The following is a 21,700-nucleotide window of genomic DNA, read 5'->3' on the forward strand; positions in this document are numbered from 1 at the left end:
CCCCTCAGCCTCTGTCACTGCAGGGAAAATAGCCCCAGTGCATTCAGCTTCTCCCTATAGCTCAAACCTTCCAACCCTGGCAGCATCCTTGTAAATCTTTCCTGAACCCTTTCAAGTTTAACAATATCTTTTGTATGGCAGAGAGACCAGAATTGAACACGGCATTCCAAAAGTGGCCTAACCAAAGTCTTGCACAGCCGTAATGTAATAACCCAATTCCTATATTCAATGCAAGTGTACCAAAAGCCAAGTAAGCGACATGCAAGGATTCAAGATTTCGTTTTGAGACCACAACCAGAACTGTCACAGTCATATTGAAGGGCTGAATGGCCCAATTCAACTTCTCCTTCTTGTATTCCTAATTAAGCCAGAAGATGATGGGCAGTGACTCTTGGCACGAGTGGAGATCAGGAGAGCTTCCACCCACCCCTTCCAATGTTGTGGATCTGTTTCTGCTTCTTTCTAGAATGTGGGTTCCATTGGCAAAGGTAGCATTTATTTTCCACCTTGATTGTCCTTTGAGATGGTGGTGCTGAGAAAATTCAGGGACTTGCCAAGCCACTTTGGATGGAAGTCAAAAATCAGTGAATTTCCTGTGGGGTCCGGATACACATGTGGACAGCAGATTTCCTTTGCTAAATGGTATTGGTGAACAATGTAGGCTTTTAATGACAATCTGGTTGTTAGGTAAAAACATTGGAACTCAGAGTAGAAGCAGACCTACCTGGTCTGCGTGAATAAGGCTTGCTGTTTTGTAAAGATTTCTGATGTTCCTCATTAAGTAAATTAAAATTTCCCAGTTGCTATACCATGTCAGGCTTTGAATTCATGGTTCTGATCATTTGCCCAGCCCCTCTGCAGTACTGATCTGGTTACGATGCCATCATATTCAATTCTTTTGTAGATTTGAGTTTGCAAGATTATGGAGATACTGGAATTTTTTTAAGCAGTCAATGAAGGGACGGTAATTGTGCTTTTATAAGAAGGCTTTTCTTGGAAACTGCATGGTTCCAGATAATTGCAAATCTTGGTTGCTTGAACTCACTGCAGGGAAAACTCCTGACTGTTTTTACCGCTCGTTTTTTTATGGCTGCTCTGTTTGAACATGTTTTGCAGGCTTGGAGATGGTGTTGGCTTTCAGTTAGGGAAGCTGCTGGAAGAAAGAAGCTGCTCTGCTTGTGCTTCTTGTTCTCATTTGTGGAGAATCCACTGTGAAACCCGACTGTCCTCTTGTTCCTGTTTGTGGGGAATCCACTGTGAAACCCAACTATCCTCTTGAAGAGCAACTGAAAGAGATACTTCTTGATACTGTGCTCCCTGAGCAAATTGCATTTGCTGTCTGTACCAAGACTCTAGTGATATCTATCTATATTGATGACAGCCATCTCCACAAGCCTATGTGCTTGACTCTCAGCTATCTGTACATTCTACACGTCTTTCTTGTTATCTTCAAAAACTAAGACTAATTGCTTATAAGTATTTTGTTTCTCAAGGTCAGATTCTGTAAGGAGAAATCTGTTTTTTTCCTTTACTCTGTTCTTGTGCATGCATGTGTCTGTGTGTGCGTGCGTGCGTGTATTTGTGTGTGTGCGTGCGTGTGTGTCTGTGTGTGTGCGTGTGTGCGTGCATGTGTGTGTGTGCATGTGCGTGTGTCTGCGCGCGTGCGTGTGTCTGTGTGTGTGTGCATGTGTGTGTGTGCTTGTGGGTGTGTCTGTGTGCATGCGTGTCTATCTGTGTGTGTGTGCGCATGTGTATGTGTGCGTGCACGGGTGTGTGTGTCTGTGTGTCTGTGTGCGTGCATGTGCATGCGCGTGTGCCTGTATGCGTGCGTACATGTGCGTGTGCATCTGTGTCTGTGTGCATAAGTATGTGTGTGGGTGTGGCTGTATGTGTTTAAGGTTATTTAGAGGGGTAAACATCTACATTACAAACTGTGTGTGTAACCAATTTTGCCCCATCATGGAATAAATTTGTTTTATAATGAAGCAATCCATCCGTGTTTATTGGAGAACAGGAGTTTTCCCTGCAGTGAGTTCAAGCAACCAAGATTTGCAATTATCTGGAACCATGCAGTTTCCAAGAAAAGCCTTCTTATAAAAGCACAATTACTGTCCCTTCATTGACTGCTTAAAAAAATTTGAATATCTCCATTGGTGGAGGTAGAGCCCAAAGAGAGAGAAATTCCCTATATTCAAAGCCTAATATAGGGAAAGTGCAGGATTTACCATACGGGGGCTGTTAATGCGCCCTTCACTCAGGCTTTGATTTAAAATGGCAGACTAGGCCCCAGTGGCAACATTGAAACCAACTGTGGATATTTGAAGAGCACCTTCTTGGCTTGGAGGTCTTTGAGTGTCCCTGGTGCCTGCAATTTAAAATTGAAGTCAGTCTGGTCAGAGCAAAATGGAAGTTAGTGAAGCTATTGTTGTTGAAAGGAGATTTGCAAAGTTGGAACAGGAATCAGCAATGGAATCCATTTTATATCCAAGTTGTTAACAAAACACAGACTAGTTTTCATCTTGCTAAGTTGAAACCTATGATATGTTCAGGGGTAGGGCTGAAAACAGCCTGGCAAATCTGGCACAATATCAGGTGAGAGAAGCAGTGTTCAAATTTTATCTATCTGCAGAAACTTCCAGACTTCTGGGATTTCCTCTTTTTCCTTTTGAATCTCCAGCATCTGCCACACTTTCTTTTACAAAACAGCAAGAAGTGAAAACTGAGGAGGGGATGGCGAATCTGTTTAGGGCCATAGCAGCATAAACAGAGGATGCTGGAAAGCTCAATCATTCTGGCAGCATCCGTGGTCAGAAATCAGAATTAACATTTTCAGTTGAGTGACCCTTCCTCGGAACTGATGGTAGATAGGAAAATGTTGCTATTTATGCAGAAGATAGGGTGAGGGGAGGAGGTAAGGAGTAAACAATAGGTGGAGGTAGAGCCCAAAGAGAGAGAAAAACAACAGGACAGACAGGAGTGGAGAATGAATAACTATTCATGGATAATTAATGGCTAACGAAGGGCGGTGTACAATAGCAGACTCTATGATAACAAGGCATGATGTGTGGGTGTTGGGGTAAGGAAATGGGAGAAGGTGTTTCAAGCTGTAGAATTGTTGACCTCAAGCTTGAGTCCAGAACACTGTAGAGTTCCCAAGTGGAAAAAGAGGTTTATTCCCAGCTTGAGCTGAGCTGCTCAGGAACTCTGCAGCAAGTCTGAGATGGAGATTTTGACCAGGGAACAAGGTGATGTGTTGAAGTGGCTTTCCTGCAGACAGAACATAGGTGTTCTGCAAAGCAGTTACCCAGTCTACCCTTTGTTCCCCCAGTGTAGAGGAGACCACATTGTGAGCAGCATAGTAATGTGCTTTGGGACATTCTAAAAACGTTGATCAAAATCCTGATTTGGACACATTGCTAAATCATCATGGGTCTCTAACCCTGGTAAAAACTCTGGGATTCTCATATTTAGAAGCATCCATACCAGGAAAATTGCAAGGGATTTAAAGAGAAATGTCACCCCACCTTCTCATGGAAAAGAGAGGTGCGAAATAATTATGGCCTTGCCAGTGTCACTCATAATCTCAGAACAATGAGAAGGTCGTAAGCTTTTTAAAGGGTCAAACATACCCACTGATACATAGGAGATCCAGGTTTGTATTTCAACTAAAATGGAGAAAGTTCATTTGGAAAGACACAGAACACATGAAGAGACTCCATCTGAAGCATGCAGAGATGATGACCAGGAGTTGGAGGGAACAAACAAACTTCTAAAAAACTGAGGCACCTAACTCTATGATCACCACTTGCCACACACGTGGCAGAACCTGTGAATCCCCCATTGGATTTATTATTTTAGAACCCCTTGAACTGAATAGAAGCAAGCCACCTTCGAGCCCCAGTGGCTGGCATACGCTAAAATAAACCTTTTCCCTCGCTTAAATTAAATCTTATTCAACATTTCAATATCCGTTCAAACTTTGGAAAACCCAACACCCTTAAAGCCATTTCTTTGAAACCAGTAACCGAAGAAATGGCTTATATGCATTGTGCTAAATTTTAGGAGAGCTTTTTCATGCTTATTGAGGATCCGAAGCATGGAGTCTCTTCCGTGTCTTTCCAAATGAACTTTCTCCATTTTAGTTGAAATACAAACCTGGATCTCCTATGTATCCGTGGGTATGTTTGACCCTTTAAAAAGCTTATGACCTTCTCATTGTTCTGAGATTATGAGTGACACTGGCAAGGCCAAATTCTGAAGAAGCGTCTAGGCCCGAAACATCAGCCTTCCTGCTCCTCTGAAGCTGCTTGACCTGCTGTGTTCATCCAGCTCTACCGAATGAAAGCTCAAATGTGTCTGATCAACTTATTTGGCAGCAGCTTGTAGGTTTTGGCCCCAACTTGAAATTTTCATTGACTCTAGAGTCAAGGCTAGGATAGATGAACTCTCTCCAGATCAGCATAATACATTTTGTGCAGCCAAACTGCTTTCCACAAAGGCGTTCAATGGATTCATTCCAATTGCCTGGAGACCATGACCATCCCTCGCACATCAAGCAAGGCATACTCCAGTTTTGGGAAATAAAGACCTAGTTGTGTGAAGGTTATAATAAATGTTTGGATGTGAATGTTTCCAGTCATCTACAGCGAGAAATAGTTCAGGATGAGATAGTGAAGGTAGTTGGCTCCAAAGTGACTACTCAGTGAATGCAGAAATGGAAAGGATTTCAACTTAATTCATCTTTGGCTTCAGAAAAAGAAACATTCTTCTCTTAATGTAAAGACCACATGAGGAACAGACAATGACTAGCAGAGAGCAGGGAACTCAAAGCATCCGGTGAAACATTGAAAAATATTTGTTCACAAAAACTGACGGATAATGACTCATTCACAGTGTTACGATTAGGGTTGAAACCCTAGGTTCCTTTGTTTTAACTGTCCTAATGAGTGTGTTTCTTTTTAAAGGAATCCATGTGAGTTTCTCAACCTCAGCGTGTGAGCAGCAGCAAACCTTCCCAGGTTTAAATAAAAAGACTTGTTTGTTTATACATTCAGCCTAAAAGTTTAATGCTACATCGATCACTCTGAACTCACATTCATGAATACTCATAAAATTTACAGTTAAAGAGGACAGTGAACTTTTATAGTTGTAAATAAAAGAATAGTTCATAGTCCATATATTGGGCTCTTCATAGAAAAATAGTCTTGGTGTGGAACGTTTGCTCAGTAGTTAGCACTGTTGCCTCACAGCACTGAGGTTATGGGTTTGATTCCACCCTCAGGTGACTGTCCATGTGGAGTTTGCACATTCTCCTTGTGTCTGTGTGGGTTTCTTCTGGGTTCCCCGGCTTCTTTCCACAGTCCAAAGATGTGCCGGTTAGGTGGATTGGCCATGCTAAATTACCCAAGTGTCTTGGGGTATGCAGGCTAGTTGGGTTAGCCTTGGGACATGCAGGGTTACAGGGATAGGGTAGGATGTTTGGGTCTGGGTGGGATGCTCTTCAGAGGATCAGTGTTGACTTGATGGGTAGAATGGGCAGCTTCCACATTGTCGGGATTTTATTCATCATGGGCTCATTGAAGAAAGTTTATTCATCCCAAAAGGGGAGCCTGAGTAGTTTGAATGGCCAGAGCCATATATCAAGATTATTTCAGGATTTGTTCTTTAATGAAAAGTATCTGATTGATTGGTGTCATTTTTAGAGTTTGCATTTTTAAAGGGTGGTATACAGGGTTTGTTACTTTTCTGAAATAATAACTAGGTTAGACAATCCTTCTGGAACAATGAACTGTGTCAAAGAGCAAAGGTTTCCCTGGAGTGTTAACGGAAGGTTGTTTGTACTGTACTGGTTTATAGCATTGAGGGTCATAAGCATAGTTTTGGTTCAGGCTAATCAAGGCTGGACTTTAGCAAGGAAACCAAGAGATTAAAAGTTTTTGAATGGTTTGAAGGAAACCTGATTGGTGCCAGAAGCAATTATAATTTCCCTCTGAAATAACAGCATAGAATATCAGGGGTAGCACAAACACCGCAGTAAAAATGTTTAATTTGTGAAACTTCCAGGCCAGAAACGTTCGGTTTGAAATCTGCAGATTATTAAAAAGCTGAGAATATATGAGCTTTCATTGTTGTTTTCATGTAAGAAGATTTCACAGTTCTCAGGAAAGAAATGGGAAGAATCAAAATTTATCGAACTTAAACGTTTGCTGTAGAGACACTGTAAAGTGACGGTGTGGAATAGATGAGATCTTGTTTTGTTGTATATTTCTACAACTTTTGTGCTGTTATTCATGTGAATAGTGTTTCTAAATTTTCTTTTGTGTAATAAGCTTCTGCTTTGTTGCTAAAGGAACTTGACAGCCTCGTGTGACTGTGTTTTAGTGATTGACTGCTAATAACTAAAAATAAAAATCAGGCCAAATTTCAATCTGAAATCTGACTTGTCCAGTAATACCATCAGATGGAATTATAATAGCTCAAACAGTTGGATGTTCAACAGGTCATGAAGTCTGTCACTTGTAGTTTTTTTAACTATGAGGTCAAGTTTTTGCACTGATAAGACTTCAAAAGGAGCTGCTGGAACACTTCAAGATGCAGATATCTCTAAGTTTTTAATGATAGGCATTTGTGTCTGTTTTTTCACTGCTGCTACTTCTGCAAACTGACCAGTTTCAATCGAGTTTTTGGAATAATAAGACTCGTTATCTGAAACCAGCATCAGTACATATGATTAACTGCTATTGTCCACCCTGAATGGTTTGGAGGTCCAAATCCATTGCTATTCAATAGGAATTAGACAGTGGTCATTCATACCAACTTGTGATGAAATGATTTCTGCAGCTCTCCATTGTCAAATATTGAGACAAAGTGTTCAGGATTCTATAGATATTGAGTTTTCAGTAAACCATAAGTAAATGCAGGTGAAAATTTGTCAGGTATATCCTCTGTTGGCGTACCCTTTCAAGGGGGAGTCTCACCCACGGTTATTCCACTAGGAACTTTCTGGAGAAGTGAGGCAGAAAGAGAAAAATTCACCTTCAGTAGCCATCTTTTGGTGGTCTCTTTTAGTATCCATTTTTAATTTTCTGGAACTGTTTTTTATTTATGTTCCAAATATAGTCCATGTTTAAGGTTATGGATATGCCTTTACTGGTCATGACATAAGGCTATGACAAAACATTGCTTTCAGTGGTCATTATTGAAGCCCCTTTCATGGCCAACTCTTCTGGAGTCATTAACTAGGTCATCATTTCCCTGTCATCTCTATTTCAGATCAATTTCAGATACAAGGGTGCAATTACTACACATGAAGATGACACAAACATCTAAGTGGTTTCAAGAGAACAAATAAATTGGTAGATAGTTGTCCGCTGAAAATTAATGCCAAAAGATTTGTGATGATAAATATTGGGGACAGAAAACAGGGACTACAGTAAAAAGATCATGGGAATAGCTCTTTAGCATGTTATACCGTTGGCCTTGTACCATTTACCACTGTCCCTAACAAAAATTGATTCATCACACTTTTGAAATTTTCATTTGACCCGTGATAACCTTTCTTCGTGACAGAGTTCCAAATTTCCATTAGTTTCTGTGTGAAACAATTTGTGCTGAAATGCATCAAGGTATTGACAATGTCTAGACTTGGGCTACTGTGTGATAAGTAACATTTTCACGACACAATGTACCAGACAACAATCATATCTACCAAGTGGAACCTGAACAATCTCACCTTGACATTCAAAGGCATTAGTACCTCTAAGTTTCTTTTCCATTTACACTCTATTCTGACTTGGAACTATATTGTGGAAGTACTCATCATTGAGACTGTGCTGATTTAAGAAAGCAGCTCACTGGCACCTGCTGAGGATGTGAAATAAACATTGTTCGAAACTAGTAAAATGTATATGCCATAAATGAGCAAGAAAAAATCTAACCACATGCTATCTGAAGGATCTTATTGTCTAGAATTTGAAATGGGAAACGTCACAACCTTTAAAAAGTATTTGGATGAGCATTTGAAATGTCATAACATTGAGTTAAGTGTCAGGAAGTAGAACGAGTGTAGATTTAGAGTAGTTTTTGTCACTACAGACTTTCTATAATGTACGATTCTATGATTTAATTTGGTTATTGAGTTTGTCATAAAACAATGGCAACCACACTTCAAATACAGTAGTATTTAATCGATTGTAAAGTACTTTGGGACATACTAACATGAAACACGCTACAAAAATGCAGGTCCTCTTCTTTCTTGGCTATAATTTGGAAAAGTAGCTCCTGTCTTTCTCAGAAATGTTCACCATTTAGGGAACATTTTCTGCTGATCAATGACAAACTCCCAGGTGTTTAGTTATTCGTAAAATGCTAGCAATTTGAATTTAATCCGGAGATAACACATCGTGGAGCTGGAGGAACACAGCAAGCCAGGCAGCATCAGAGGAGTAGGAAAGCTGATGTTTTGAGTTGTGACCTTTCTTAAGAAAATCAAATTTTTGATTAAGTCAAATCTAATCCAGTTTAACCCACCTGTTTAATTTATTTTTTAATATCTTTTAGCTTTTTCAACATATCATTTAACCATGCTTTTGATAGCAATAAAAAAGTGAGAATATTGCTGATGTAGAACACACTTTATCATTTATAACCAATGGACAGTCAGACAGATACTTTCAGAATTATGTGTGTGGCTATCCTCAGCACAGACCTTTATCCATTTATCATTATCTTTAAGTTTCTACTGTCTGGATATTTTTTAATTCAAGTAAGCTACTTCATTTATAATCCCATGTTCTCAAACATGGAGCCTAATTAAATATTTTCTGAAACCCAATATATTTTATCTACTACTCTTTTTACTTATCCATTCATTACTCCTCAAAGATTTTGTAGGTGATTTCTGAGGCTTGGCCTATTATAACCATTCCTATGCCTCCATAGTCTTTCAATAAACGTTAATGGCATCCAGTTCGAATATGTTGTCGAGATTTTTATTTCAGCTGAAGGCCGATTCACTTCCATCCTTTTCTGGTCTATATCAGGTGTCGGGATAGAAAATTCCTCACTATTTGCAGAGGTAAATAAAAAAGCTGATAATTTGCAGCGTCACATTGACATATTTGTATAACTGTTTTGCTTCAGCAAGGTTAGACTAACAATCGCCTTATATTTCGGTATAGAAATACAGTTGATCTTTTTGAAGTTATCTGTTGGATCAGCTCTGCGAACTGTTATTTACAGTTAACCCTTACCTCTACCTCAAAAAGGCTGGGTCAGTAAAATGTTTTCAAACTAAGCTTGAGAGCATTCTGTAATGAATTCATGGCTACAGAACTAGATTACAAGGATTGAGTTAAGACAGAGATTGACTATGATCCAATTACATGGCAGAATGGCTCAAGGCACTGAATAAAATGAAAGTTTGACGGGCAATAAAAGACCTGCTGATGTATCACAAGCTGCCCTACACTATGATGGCAAGGGTATCTTGATTAGACAATACTAAGTCCCTACTTCCTATATGTTACATTCCACTTTCCATTGGAGAGCCAAAGGAGCAGAGGCTGGTCTGAGAGCCAATAGACGAAACAGAATCCGCGAACTTCCACTCCTGAGCACATGCTTCTTACATTGTATAAATTATTGGTTTCATGATGCAGGGCATAATACTCAAAACTCACTTCACCAAGGTCTGTGTCAACGTATTCAAATTCATTGGAGACGAAGACTTGACAAACTAATTCAACTATTCCACAATAATAAAATGTGAGGCTGGATGAACACAGCAGGCCAAGCAGCATCTCAGGAGCACAAAAGCTGACGTTTCGGGCCTAGACCCTTCATCAGAGAGGGGGATGGGGAGAGGGAACTGGAATAAATAGGGAGAGAAGGGGAGGCGGACCGAAGATGGGGAGTAAAGAAGATAGGTGGAGAGAGTGTAGGTGGGGAGGTAGGGAGGGGATAGGTCGGTCCAGGGAAGACGGACAGGTCAAGGAGGTGGGATGAGGTTAGTAGGTAGCTGGGGGTGCGGCTTGGGGTGGGAGGAAGGGATGGGTGAGAGGAAGAACTGGTTAGGGAGGCAGAGACAGGTTGAACCAGTCCAACCTGTCTCTGCCTCCCTAACCGGTTCTTCCTCTCACCCATCCCTTCCTCCCACCCCAAGCCGCACCCCCAGCTACCTACTAACCTCATCCCACCTCCTTGACCTGTCCGTCTTCCCTGGACCGACCTATCCCCTCCCTACCTCCCCACCTACACTCTCTCCACCTATCTTCTTTACTCTCCATCTTCGGTCCGCCTCCCCCTCTCTCCCTATTTATTCCAGTTCCCTCTCCCCATCCCCCTCTTTGATGAAGGGTCTAGGCCCGAAACGTCAGCTTTTGTGCTCCTGAGATGCTGCTTGGCCTGCTGTGTTCATCCAGCCTCACATTTTATTATCTTGGAATTCTCCAGCATCTGCAGTTCCCATTATCTCTCAACTATTCCACAAACTTGGTTGAGCTTTGTGAGGAAGTAGCCAAGAAAATTGAGAGGGCATTGTTTACTTGCAAGTTAGTGAAGCCTTTGACAAGTTCCTGTATGGTAGAAGAATTAATAAAGTTAGATTACATGGAATTTAGGCTGAGCTTGCCAATTGGATTCAAAATTGGCTTACCGGCAGGAGACAGAGAGGGATGGTGGGGGGTTGTTTATCCGACTGGAGGCCGATAACCAGCAGCGTTCCACAGAGTACTGAGTCCACTTTCGTTTGTCATTTATATGAATGATTATAGAAGATAGAAGGCTTGTTTAGTAGGTTTGCTGATGACACTAGAATTGAGGGTGTAGTGAACAGTGAAGAAAGTTATCTAAGATTACAAAGAGATCTTCTTCAATTGAGTCAATGGGCTGAAGAGGGGAAGATGGAACTTAGTTTGGATAAATATGAGATACTGCATTTTGGTAAAATGAACAAGGCCAAGACTTATACAATTACAAGTAGGGCCTTGAGTAGTTTTGTAGAACTCAGAGATGTGGGGGTTCAGGCGCATAATTCTTTGGAATTTGCATCTCAGGTAGACAGGGTGGTTAAGAAGGCATTTAGCATGGTTCCCTTCATTGCTCAGATCTTTGAGTATAGGAGTTGGGGCATTATGTTGAAGTTGTACAGGATGTTGATGAGGCTTCTTCTGGAGTACTGGGTCCCATTCTGGTCACCTTGTTATAGGAAACATATTAAGCTGGAGAGGTTTCAGGAGAGATTTACCAGGGGAATGGAGGGTTTGAGTTAAAAGGAGAGGCTGGATAGGCAGGGATTTTCTTCACTGAAGCATAAGAGGTTAAAGTGTGACCTTGAAGAGGTTTATAAAATTGTGAGGGATGTAGATAAGGTGAATGGCAGGTGTCTTTTCCCTAGTGAAGGGAGTTGAAGACTAGGGGACACGTTTTTAAGATGAGAGGAGAATGATTTAAAAAAGACATGAGGGGCAGTTTTTTACACATAGATTGGTTTGTGTGTGGAATGAAGTTCCAGAAGAAGTGGTGGAAGTGGGTACAGTTAGCATTTAAAAAGGCATTTGGGTAAGTGCATGAATAAGAAATGTTTGGAGGGATTTGGGCCAAATGCAGGCAGGTGGGACTAGTTTAGTTTGAGATTATGGTCAGCACAGACTGGTTGGACTGAATGGTCTGTTTCCATGCGGTACGACTCTATGACCATGTGAAGAATTACCCTACGGAAATCATCCAAACCCTTGAAGTAGGAGTTCATTCCTGGAATGGAAATAATTCATCACAGACTAAAGGTGAGCATCAATACTTCACTTCCCTGAGTGAGTGCAGTTCCAACAACACTCAAGAAATTCAACACCATCCATGATAATAATAATTAGTAATTCAACTTCAGAACTCATTCAACCCTCCACTAATGCTCAGTTACAGCAATGTATACCATCTAACATCAAGATGCACTGCAGAAATTCACTAAAGGTCCTCAGATAATACCTTCCAAACCTTCAACCTTTACTACCTAGAATGACTAGGACAACAGATGCATGTGAACATTACTATATATAAGTTTCCCTCTTAGCCTCACTTTAAACTATATTGTTGTGGGCCAAAATATTCCTTTTCAAATGGCACTAGTGGTATATTTAATAATTTTCCATGAGATTCACAACTGTGGCTCACCACATCTCCACAATAACAGTCAGGAATGGCCAATAAATGCAGACCTCACCAGCAACATCCACATTCAGTGAAAGGATTGAAAAATCCTCAACTTCAGCTGAGCTGACTAAATTTTGGGTTCTGTTGTGAATGCAGTGCTAACCAGATTAACTCATATAACAACCATTTAAACTTTTTAAAAATCGCCAAACCTAATCAAGTGCTCATGAGATGAAATACATAGAAAAACTAATTCTTTGAAAGACTGTTTTGCCCAAATTTTACTTTAATTACTTACAACCTGTTTGGCCAGCTGCCATTCCTACCACTGCGCATGGCTTTTTATTTCAGGGACTCTGAATGACTTCCCACTGTCTAAACAATGAAAGAACAAAGAAGCTGTGCTATAAGCTAGCTGATATAAAATCAAAGAGCTTATTAAACGGAGCCTAGGCAAAACAACATGAAAGGGCCGACTTGGCAAACGGGAATGTGCTCAGTGTTCATACAGTGCTTGATTCTGCACAAGATGTATTGATGCCGTGCCCAATGAGTACAAATACATTTGTAGCAGCACAGCAGTGTGGCAGGACTGACAGTCCTTGATCTGAGGGGTCAGTGAGGCTGGGCTGCTTGATGGCTTCCTGTGAATACGACCAAGAACTTTGATATGCTGTCATTTCTCAGAATGCAGCAGTATGTTTCTTTCTTGTAAAACCAAAGACAACAAGACCTAGCTGGCTGGCAGTTTTCCATCTCTCAGGACACCTGGGATGTTTTTATCAGAAATCCCATTGAAGGAATACTGCAAATTATCAATCATATTGACATTAGGAAGCAAATGTTTTCTTGATAAATCATATTTAATTACTTCAATTTTCAGTGTGTCGTTAACAAACATAAATTGGAAATTTAACATCAAAGTGCCTCCTCTAATATCCAGTTCCAGGAATAGTTCAATACTTTGACATTAAGTATCTAAATGAAATTTGCAGCTAAGCACAAAAATGTGGAATATAAATCAGTGCAAATTTTCATCTGGAAATACTTGTGAGCAAAAGCTATCTTTTTCTCTAATACTGAATTTCTGCTTTATTAAGACATAGACAAAACTTGTTCTAATACCCACTCTTAAACCTTTGCAAGTACACTCTCCGGCTGTGGTTAACATACCTATAGATTTCCTCGCAAATTTTTCCAATTTGCCTCTATTTGAAGAGTCATTTGGTGCGAAAACAAAAGGTGCTTTACAGCAATTGCCTTTCCATTAAAAAAATTATCAATAGTCCCTTCATCTTGCTTGTCCCTCCACTCTCCATTATACCTCAAAGCCCTGGGAGAATCTGGTTTCTAAGTGCAAACATTGACTTGATATTGGACACTTTTGGAATACTGTGTGCAATTCCGGTCTCCCTGTTATAGGAAGGATGTTGTTAAACTTGTAAGTGTTCAGAAAAGGTTTACAAGGATGTTTCTGGGGTTGGAGGGTTTGAGCTATAGGGAGAGGCTGAATAGGCTGGGGCTATTTTCCCTAAAGGGTCAGAGGCTGAGGGGTGGACCTTATAGAAGCTTATAAAATCATGAGGGATATGGATAGGGTGAAGAGCCTTTTTCCTAGGGTAGGAGAGTCCAAAACTAGAGGGCGTAGGTTTAAGGTGAGCGGGGAAAAATATAAAAGGGACCTAAGGGGCAACTTTTTTCACACAGAGAGTGGTACGTGTATGGAATTAGCTACCAGAGGAAATGGTTGAGCCTGGTACAATTACAACATTTAAAAGGCATCAGGATGGTTGTAATAATAGTGAGGGTTTAGAGGAATATGTGCCAAATGTTGGCAATTGGGACTAAATTAATTTTGGATATTTGGTTGGTATGGATGAGTTAGACCAAAGCGTCTGTTTCTGTGCTATACAACTTCATGACCTATGATTGCCATGATGCAGAACGCCACTTCAGACAAGTTAGTAAAATTTTATTTTAATATAGTTTCTCGATTTATGATGGCAATATGTTTTAAACTGCAGTCCATGAAGCTTAGTGTGTAAGGTGGCCTTAACTGATTCGTGAGGACACTACCTCCACCCATCAATGACTGCGTCCACTGTACAAAATTCATGTTTTGTGAATACTGTATTCTAGTTTTCCTGTGTCAGACTAAAGGATATGTTTGAAAGGAAACTAAGCCTGCTTCTTAAAAAATGCTGCTATTTGTCACACTCCTTGGAGACACAGGCAACAAACAAGGAGACTCATAGCAAGCTGAGTGTATCTGAGATGCAGACATATAAGAAAATGCTGTGATATCCTACATGGACAGAAAGCCGAATGAGGAAATGCTGGAAGTGGTTGAAGGATAGATGAAAATAGTGTTTATCATGAAAGAGACACTGACTCAAAACTCAGAACATTTGAGCAGTTCATAGACAAAGTTGTTGGAGGTTAGAGTAATTGAAAATGTAGAAGAAAGCAGGGAGAAAACAGATAAGTGATATAATGGGTTGGATGGAGCTGACTGATGCAGAATGTGTAAAGATCAATGGCAGATTCATTAATGATACATGGTCTTTATGGAAAGATTATCATATCAAGACACAAACAAACGTAGTGGTATACATTAATAATCATTTTGTAGTGATGCCACTGTCTTCAATAGGGCAGTTATGCACAAGATAAGGCTGCATGGATTTAGGGGTAATGTACTAATAGGGATGGAGAAGTGGTTAACAGAGACAAAAGTAGAGATAAAGAAAGCATTTTCACGTTGACAACTTATAATTAAAGAAAAGCTGAGAGAGTGGGTTAACGAAAAATTTCGCAAGTAATATCTTTTATTTATTCACTGGTGGGATGCGGGCATCTTTGGCTAGGCCAGCATTTATTGCCTATCCCTAAATACCCAGAGGGAAGTTAAGAGTCAACCATATTGGGGGAGGGGGAGATTTTGAAGCTTGTGAAGTCCACGTTGATACCATTGGGCTGCAGGGTTCCCAAGCGAAATATGAGTTGCTGTTCCTGCAACCTTTGGGTGGCATCATTGTGGCACTGCAGGAGGCCCATGATGGACATGTCATCTAAGGAATGGGAGGGGGAGTTCTTGGGAACCCTGCAGCCCAATGGTATCAATGTGGACTTCACAAGCTTCAAAATCTCCCCCTCCCCCACTGCATCCCAAAACCAGCCCAGCTCATCCCCACCTCCCTAACCTATTCTTCCTCTCACCTACCCCCTCCTCCCACCTCAAGCCGCACCTCCATTTCCTACCTCCCAACTCATCCCGCCTCCTTGATCTGTCCGTCTTCCCTGATCTGATCTATCCCCTCCTCACCTATACTCTCCTCTCCACCTATCTTCTTTTCTCTCCATCTTTGGTCCGCCTCCCCCCTCTCCCTATTTATTCCAGTTCCTTCTCCCCATCCCCCTCTCTGATGAAGGGTCTAGGCCGGAAACGTCAGCTTTTGTGCTCCTGAGATGCTGCTTGGCCTGCTGTGTTCATCCAGCTCCACACTTTGTTATCACAGTGCTTCTGTATTGTCTTGTCATTCAACGTAGGCACAAAGCCACAAAGTTTGTCAGATAGAGTGAGAATGAACTTTTTTTTTACAAAGCAGGCAAAAATTGTGTGGAACTTGCTGCCTACAATGAACGTGGAGATAATCAATGATCTGGATGCGAATTAGATAGCCCTTGATGCCAGCTGCTTTGCTTACTTTGTTCTCTACACCACCTTCAAGAATCAATATGTTTGAATTCTATGTTTTTTTCCATCCTTTCAAAGTCTGTCCTTGAATATGTATTGTTTTCCTACTGCCAAAATGCATCAACTCACACAACTCTATATTAAATTCCTTCAGACATATGTCTGCCCATTCTGCTAGTCTGTATCTTGTTGTTAATTGATATCATCCTCATTGTTTGCCATATCTCTAAGCTTGGCCTCCTCAACAAATTTTTTAAATTTTGCTCTAAATTCCAATATCTAAATTATAAATATATCAGAAAGGGAGTAGTCTGAGTGCTGACTCTTGGGGAACAATTCTGTCAATGATGCTGCAGACTGAAAAACAGCCATTTAACATGACTCACTGTTTTCTGTCCTTGAGTGAATTGTTATTTAATCTGACATTGACCCTCCTACTCCACGTGATTCAATTTTGTTAACCAGCCTTTTATGCGATACTTTGTCAAATGCTTTCTTAAACCCAATCTTATGACATTCTCTTCAGCAAACCTCCCTGTTACATCCTCAAAACTTTCAATAAGGTGAATCAAACACAATCTTTCATGAATCCATACCATTTCTGCCTAAGGAATGCAAAGCTGTTTAACTGCCTGTTAACTTCCTCACTTGTTAATCTTTCAAAAGTGTCAGTCTACCCTAATCTTAAACTGAGCGATCTGTAGTTAGTAAGAACATTTTCTTCTGGAATAAGGCTATTATATTTGCCACTTTCTAATCCCCTGATACTGTCACTGGAGGACTTAAACCTCTGATGCAAGCTCTTTGCATAGAGGATGTACTCACTGTAAGAAGTCCCAAATTTCCCAGAACATCTTGACTGTCAATATTCACATCATCTAATATCTCTACCATTTAGCTTACACTCTCGATGTTTTTCGGCAGCCACTTCTTTAGTGATCACTGATACAAATTACTCAGGAGGTATTCCAGTCTTGCCTTGCAATTTTAAGTATATATGGCTTCATTGTCCCTATTAGGTCCTTTCTTGCCTCTTATTGCCTGAATAGTGCTTAAGTGTGGACTGAATTCTTTTGAGTTACTTTCGTGTTGATTACCATTCTATTTTTGCCATTGTACATTCATAAGGTGATAACTATCTCCAACAAGACAGAATCTAAATATCACTTCTTGACATTTAATCATCACTGCATTTCCCAACATCCTGGGAGGTAGCATTGACTAATAGCTTACTAAAAACCGAAAAAAAACTGTGGGTGCTGTAAATCAGGAACAAAAACAAAGTTGCTGGAAAAGCTCAGCAGGTCTGGCAGCATCTGTGAAGGAAAGAACAGAGTTGACGTTTTGCATCCGGTGACCCTTCCTCAGAACTGATGGTGGCTGGGAAAATGTCAGTTTATATGCAGAAAACAGGGAGGTGGGTGGGTTAAGGAGTAAACAATAGGACAGAGCCCAAAGAGAGAGAAAGACAGTTGGACAGATAAAGGAGTTGCTAATGATCAGGCTGGGAGGGTGAATAGTTGTTAATGGGGACTGTCAGTGACTAACAACAGTTGCTGTTGCTGCTGTTATTGTTGACTAAAAGCTTAACTGGAATACCCATATAAAAGCTATGTCCAAGAAGAGCAGGACAGAGGCTCGGAATCCTGCAGCGAGTAACTCACCTGCTGATTTCCCAAAGTCTATTCATCATCTACAAGGCAATAGTGTGATGCAATTCTCCCCACTTAATGAATGAGAGCAGCTCAAACAATAACTGCTTTTTGTCATTTATATAAATTACTTGGATGTGAATATAGGAGGTATGGTTGGTAAGGCTGCAAATGATACCAAAACTGGAGGTGTAGTATTCAGTGAAAATAAATTACCTTGGAGTACAATGGGACTTTGATCAGATGGACCAATGGGCTGAGGAGTGGCAGATGGAGTTTGACTCAGATAAATGTGAGGTGCTGCATTTTGTTACGGCAAATCAGGGCAGGACTTATATTTTAATGATGTCGTTTAGACTATGTTGGAATACTGTGTTCCCTTCTGGTTTTCCTCCTAAAGGAAAGATGATGTGAAACCTGAAAGGATGCAGAAAAAATTGACAAGGATGTTGCTGGGGTTGGAGGCTTTGAGCCATACGGAGAGGCTGAGTAGACTGGGGCTATTATCCCTGGACCGTTGGAGGCTGAGGGGTGACAGTGTAGTGGTTTATGGAATCATGAGGGGCATGGATAGGGTGAATGGTCAAGATCTTTTTTCTGAAAATAGGGGTGCCCAAAACTAGAGGGCATAGGTTTAAGAAGAGAGGGGAAAGCTTTAAAGGGGACAACTTTTTCAAGCAGAGGGTGGTGTGTATATTGAATGAACTGCCAGAGCAGGTGGTGGAGGCTGGTACATTTACAACATTTAAAGGCATCTGAATTGGAAGGATTTAGAGGGATGTGGGCCAAATGCTGGCAAATGGCACTAGATTAATGTAGAATATTTGGACGGTATGGTTGAGTTGGACCGAAGTGTCTGTTTCCATGCTATACTTCGCTATGACGCTATGACTATTCAAGATGTTTGACTCAATTCAGGATAAAGCAGACTGATTGATTTCCATCATATCCCCAAACATTCACTCTCTCCTTCACTGGCATTCAGCAGTAGGAGTGTGTACTATCTACAAGATGCTCTGCAGATATTCACCAAGGTTCCTTAGATAACAACTTCCAAGCTTATGGCCATACTATCTAGAATGACAAGGACAGCAGATACATGGAACCACCACCTGCAAGGTCTTACGCACACCGCTGACAATCCTGACTTGGAAACATGTTACAGTTCCTTGAGTGTCACTGGGCCAAAATCCTGGATCTGCTTCCCCAACAGCATTGCGTGTGTACCTACAAATGGACAGCATCAAGAGCTCATCACCTCCTTCCCAAAGGTAATTTAGTGCAGGCAATAAGTGCTGGTGCAGCTAGTGATTCCCATTTCCCATGAAAGAATAAAATAAATTCTATAATAGTCACTGACGGTAAAGCACATCATGATAGCTTGAGGATATAAATGGTGTGATCTTAATTGTTTTTTTCTTTCGATGAGAATTAATTGCAGCTAAAGACTGAAAGCCTTTTTCATCTAATCCTATAAAGTGACCTCTTGTTCAACAATAGCAATCTCCCATGAGATAACAGCTTTTTCCAGATGCTGAGTTTTTGGAAAATTCCTAATGCATAAGAATAGCTGATAGCATTAGGCAAATGGACCCCAGACTTTATTAACGGGATTGTCTTCATTAATTTTCTCTTTCCATTAAGATAACATGAATTTCCTGAATGGATAAAAAGCAGAATCCATCCTAAAAAAGTAAAGAATGCTGGAAATACACTGAGGGTTCGTCTGAGATTCTTTGGCAAGTTTGCTGCCAAACCTATAAAGTCTATTTTGTTTTAGAATCTGAATAACAGACTGCATCTGTGTAGTGTTTCCTGTTTTTACGTCAGAAAGCCTCTTAATTTTACATATTTCTTTTAATCAGTTGTAGTACGGTTTTGGAGGTCTTGTGGCACAGTGGGTGGTGTCCTGTCTCAAAGGCAGGAGCTCCGCGTTCAATTCCCAACTCAGGACATGATGGCCAAGGAATGAATGCATATTTGTGGCTAAACACATTAAATACCAGCTTGTGATCCCTTCAAACATACGTCAATGTCAGATAGTTAAAGAGGGAGTCAGCCAAATAATAGAAAGAAGTTGGAACTTCTACCATCACTAACAATGTCTACAGGCTACAATACACACATAAATGTGTACATTTCATAGTAATTCAGAGCCCTGGTAGATCATGGCGTTGCTCAGTGTGGGGGGTGTTGGTTGGATGAGTTGTCTGTTGTGAATAGTGCAAATAGAGGCCTTTCAGCTCATCGAGTCTTCATCAACCCTCCTAGCTAATCCCCCCAGCCTAAGCATCTCTGGACAGTACGGGACAAATCCTAGCATGGCTAACCTACACACCTTTGGACTGTGGAAGACAATAGGAGTACCCAGAGGAAACCCACGCAGACACGGGGAAAACTTGCTAAGTCCATAGAGACAGAACCCAAAGGGGGAATCCAAACCTGGGACCATGATGCTGTGAGGCAGTAGGTACTAACCACTGAGACACTGTGCCGCCTGCCTGAAGTTCTACATCTGTGACCCTGATCATCATCCAATGGGATCTAACTTATCTAAATCTATCACTGCCCTCCACACCACCATCAGATCCCCCATTAACCTGCAAGAGGACACCTGCAGCTTTTCCAGTCATCTGTGCAGCAAAACACTGCCCCTTCCCCTTCCTTACAACCCTTCCAGTCAATCTCTCCTCTGGCCTTCATGTCCTTCTGTAATATGTGGTGACCAGAACTCAGCAATGGGTTTGATACCTATACTCACTGGGGTGAATTTTGGGCAGTTTCTTTGCCCTACCTGTCACAGAGACAGACCAACACAAGGAAGAACACATCTAATGGATGTGAAAACATAGTCATGGTAAGCAACATCAGTCAAGACAGTAAAACCAAAGATAAAAATCATTGAAAATGGGACCAACCTGTATGACATCACCATCACCAATGACAAAGGTAAGCTTTGGGTCCTTGTCTATAATGGTCCCATCTTCCAGGACTCCAAGCAGTTTTATTGTGACCTCTTGACCTACATCAGGTCTGGTCGCTTGTCCCTGTCCTTCTTTCAGGATTTGTTTCTGAAGCAGCCAGTCGTCTGTAAATGGAATGTGTTTTGAATGTTATTATTATGGGGTTAATCCACTCATTACAAGTGCAGCTGCTGTGTTGAGTGCAATGCTCTTGACTGTGGACTGATGCAAGATATACTACCTACTGCCTCTCACATTGACTTCAGCAACAATGGAGTTGTGCATCAAGCGACTACAGTCCCAAGGATTGTAGTTTCCTGAAGAAGGGTTTAGGCCCAAATCATCAGCCTTCCTGCTCCTCTGATGCTGCTTGGCCTGCTGTGTTCATCCAGCTCTACACCTTGTTATCTCATATTCTCCAGCATCAGCAGTTCCTACTACCTCAGTCCCAATGACCAATTCTTCACTGTATGAGAAATTGTTTTCTCCTAACTTTGAGAAAGTTGGAAAAGTGGATTTCTAAATTCTCCAGGGAACCTATTATGGACTTTTAAAATGCCAATGTTCTAAAATAGCTTATCAAGCTTTATACCGTCTGTGGAAGTTGCTGCATTCATTTTGAATGTTGCAATTCCCAACATTAAATGCATTTTTTAATGTTCTTTACTGGCTTTGGGGCACCCTGAGGTAATGAAAGGCACTATATAAATGCCAGATCTGTTTTCCTTCTTATTAACCTGTGATGAATATACTCACCAAAAAATGTGAGGTGACTTAATTAAAGTTTACTGCTAATCTTGTGGGATTCTTCTGTCAGTGAAAAAGCTTGATGAATGATCACACATCTTTGATAACAAAGGTCATGCTACTCACGTTGTATGACCAATAAAATCTAAGTAACAGAAGATAATGCAATGAATCTGTGTTTTCCTTACAAGCACAGGCAGCCTATCTTACAAATGCCCAGAGATTTGCTCTTTGTCAGATCATTGAACTGGTTGCAGAAATGCTTGTAGCAATTGTGCATTGGATAGACGTGAAAGACTTGTATTTACATCGTGCCTTTCATGAACTTGGGATGTCCCGAAACAATTTACGGCCAAAGTGGTATTTTTGAAGTATAGTTACTGCTACAATTAGGGGGGGTTTCCGCCATTCAGGTTATCAAATGGTTAGCGATGTGCCAGAAGTAACAATAACTTGTACATAGTCATTTTAATGCTGTGTAATATCCCAAGGTG

The 21,700-nt window shown here is 40.8% G+C and overlaps 1 protein-coding gene and 1 long non-coding RNA gene across 3 annotated transcripts in view; one reads left to right on the forward strand and one right to left on the reverse strand.

Moving 5' to 3' along the window:
• Positions 1 to 21,700, reverse strand: part of fkbp16 (FKBP prolyl isomerase 16) — a 162,195-nt gene that overhangs the window by 130,812 nt on the left and 9,683 nt on the right. For both annotated transcript variants that reach the window (XM_048562995.1, XM_048562994.1), the window contains exon 2: positions 20,415 to 20,584. In XM_048562995.1, coding sequence (XP_048418952.1) covers positions 20,415 to 20,584 — 170 coding nt within the window. The remainder of the gene's footprint in view (positions 1 to 20,414; positions 20,585 to 21,700) is intronic.
• The window catches only part of LOC132206171 (uncharacterized), a 57,967-nt gene that overhangs the window by 7,944 nt on the left and 28,323 nt on the right, over positions 1 to 21,700 (forward strand). The gene's annotated exons all lie outside the window — the stretch shown is intronic.

The sequence above is a fragment of the Stegostoma tigrinum genome, chromosome 33 (assembly GCF_030684315.1).
Source record: "Stegostoma tigrinum isolate sSteTig4 chromosome 33, sSteTig4.hap1, whole genome shotgun sequence".
Taxonomy (NCBI): domain Eukaryota; kingdom Metazoa; phylum Chordata; class Chondrichthyes; order Orectolobiformes; family Stegostomatidae; genus Stegostoma; species Stegostoma tigrinum.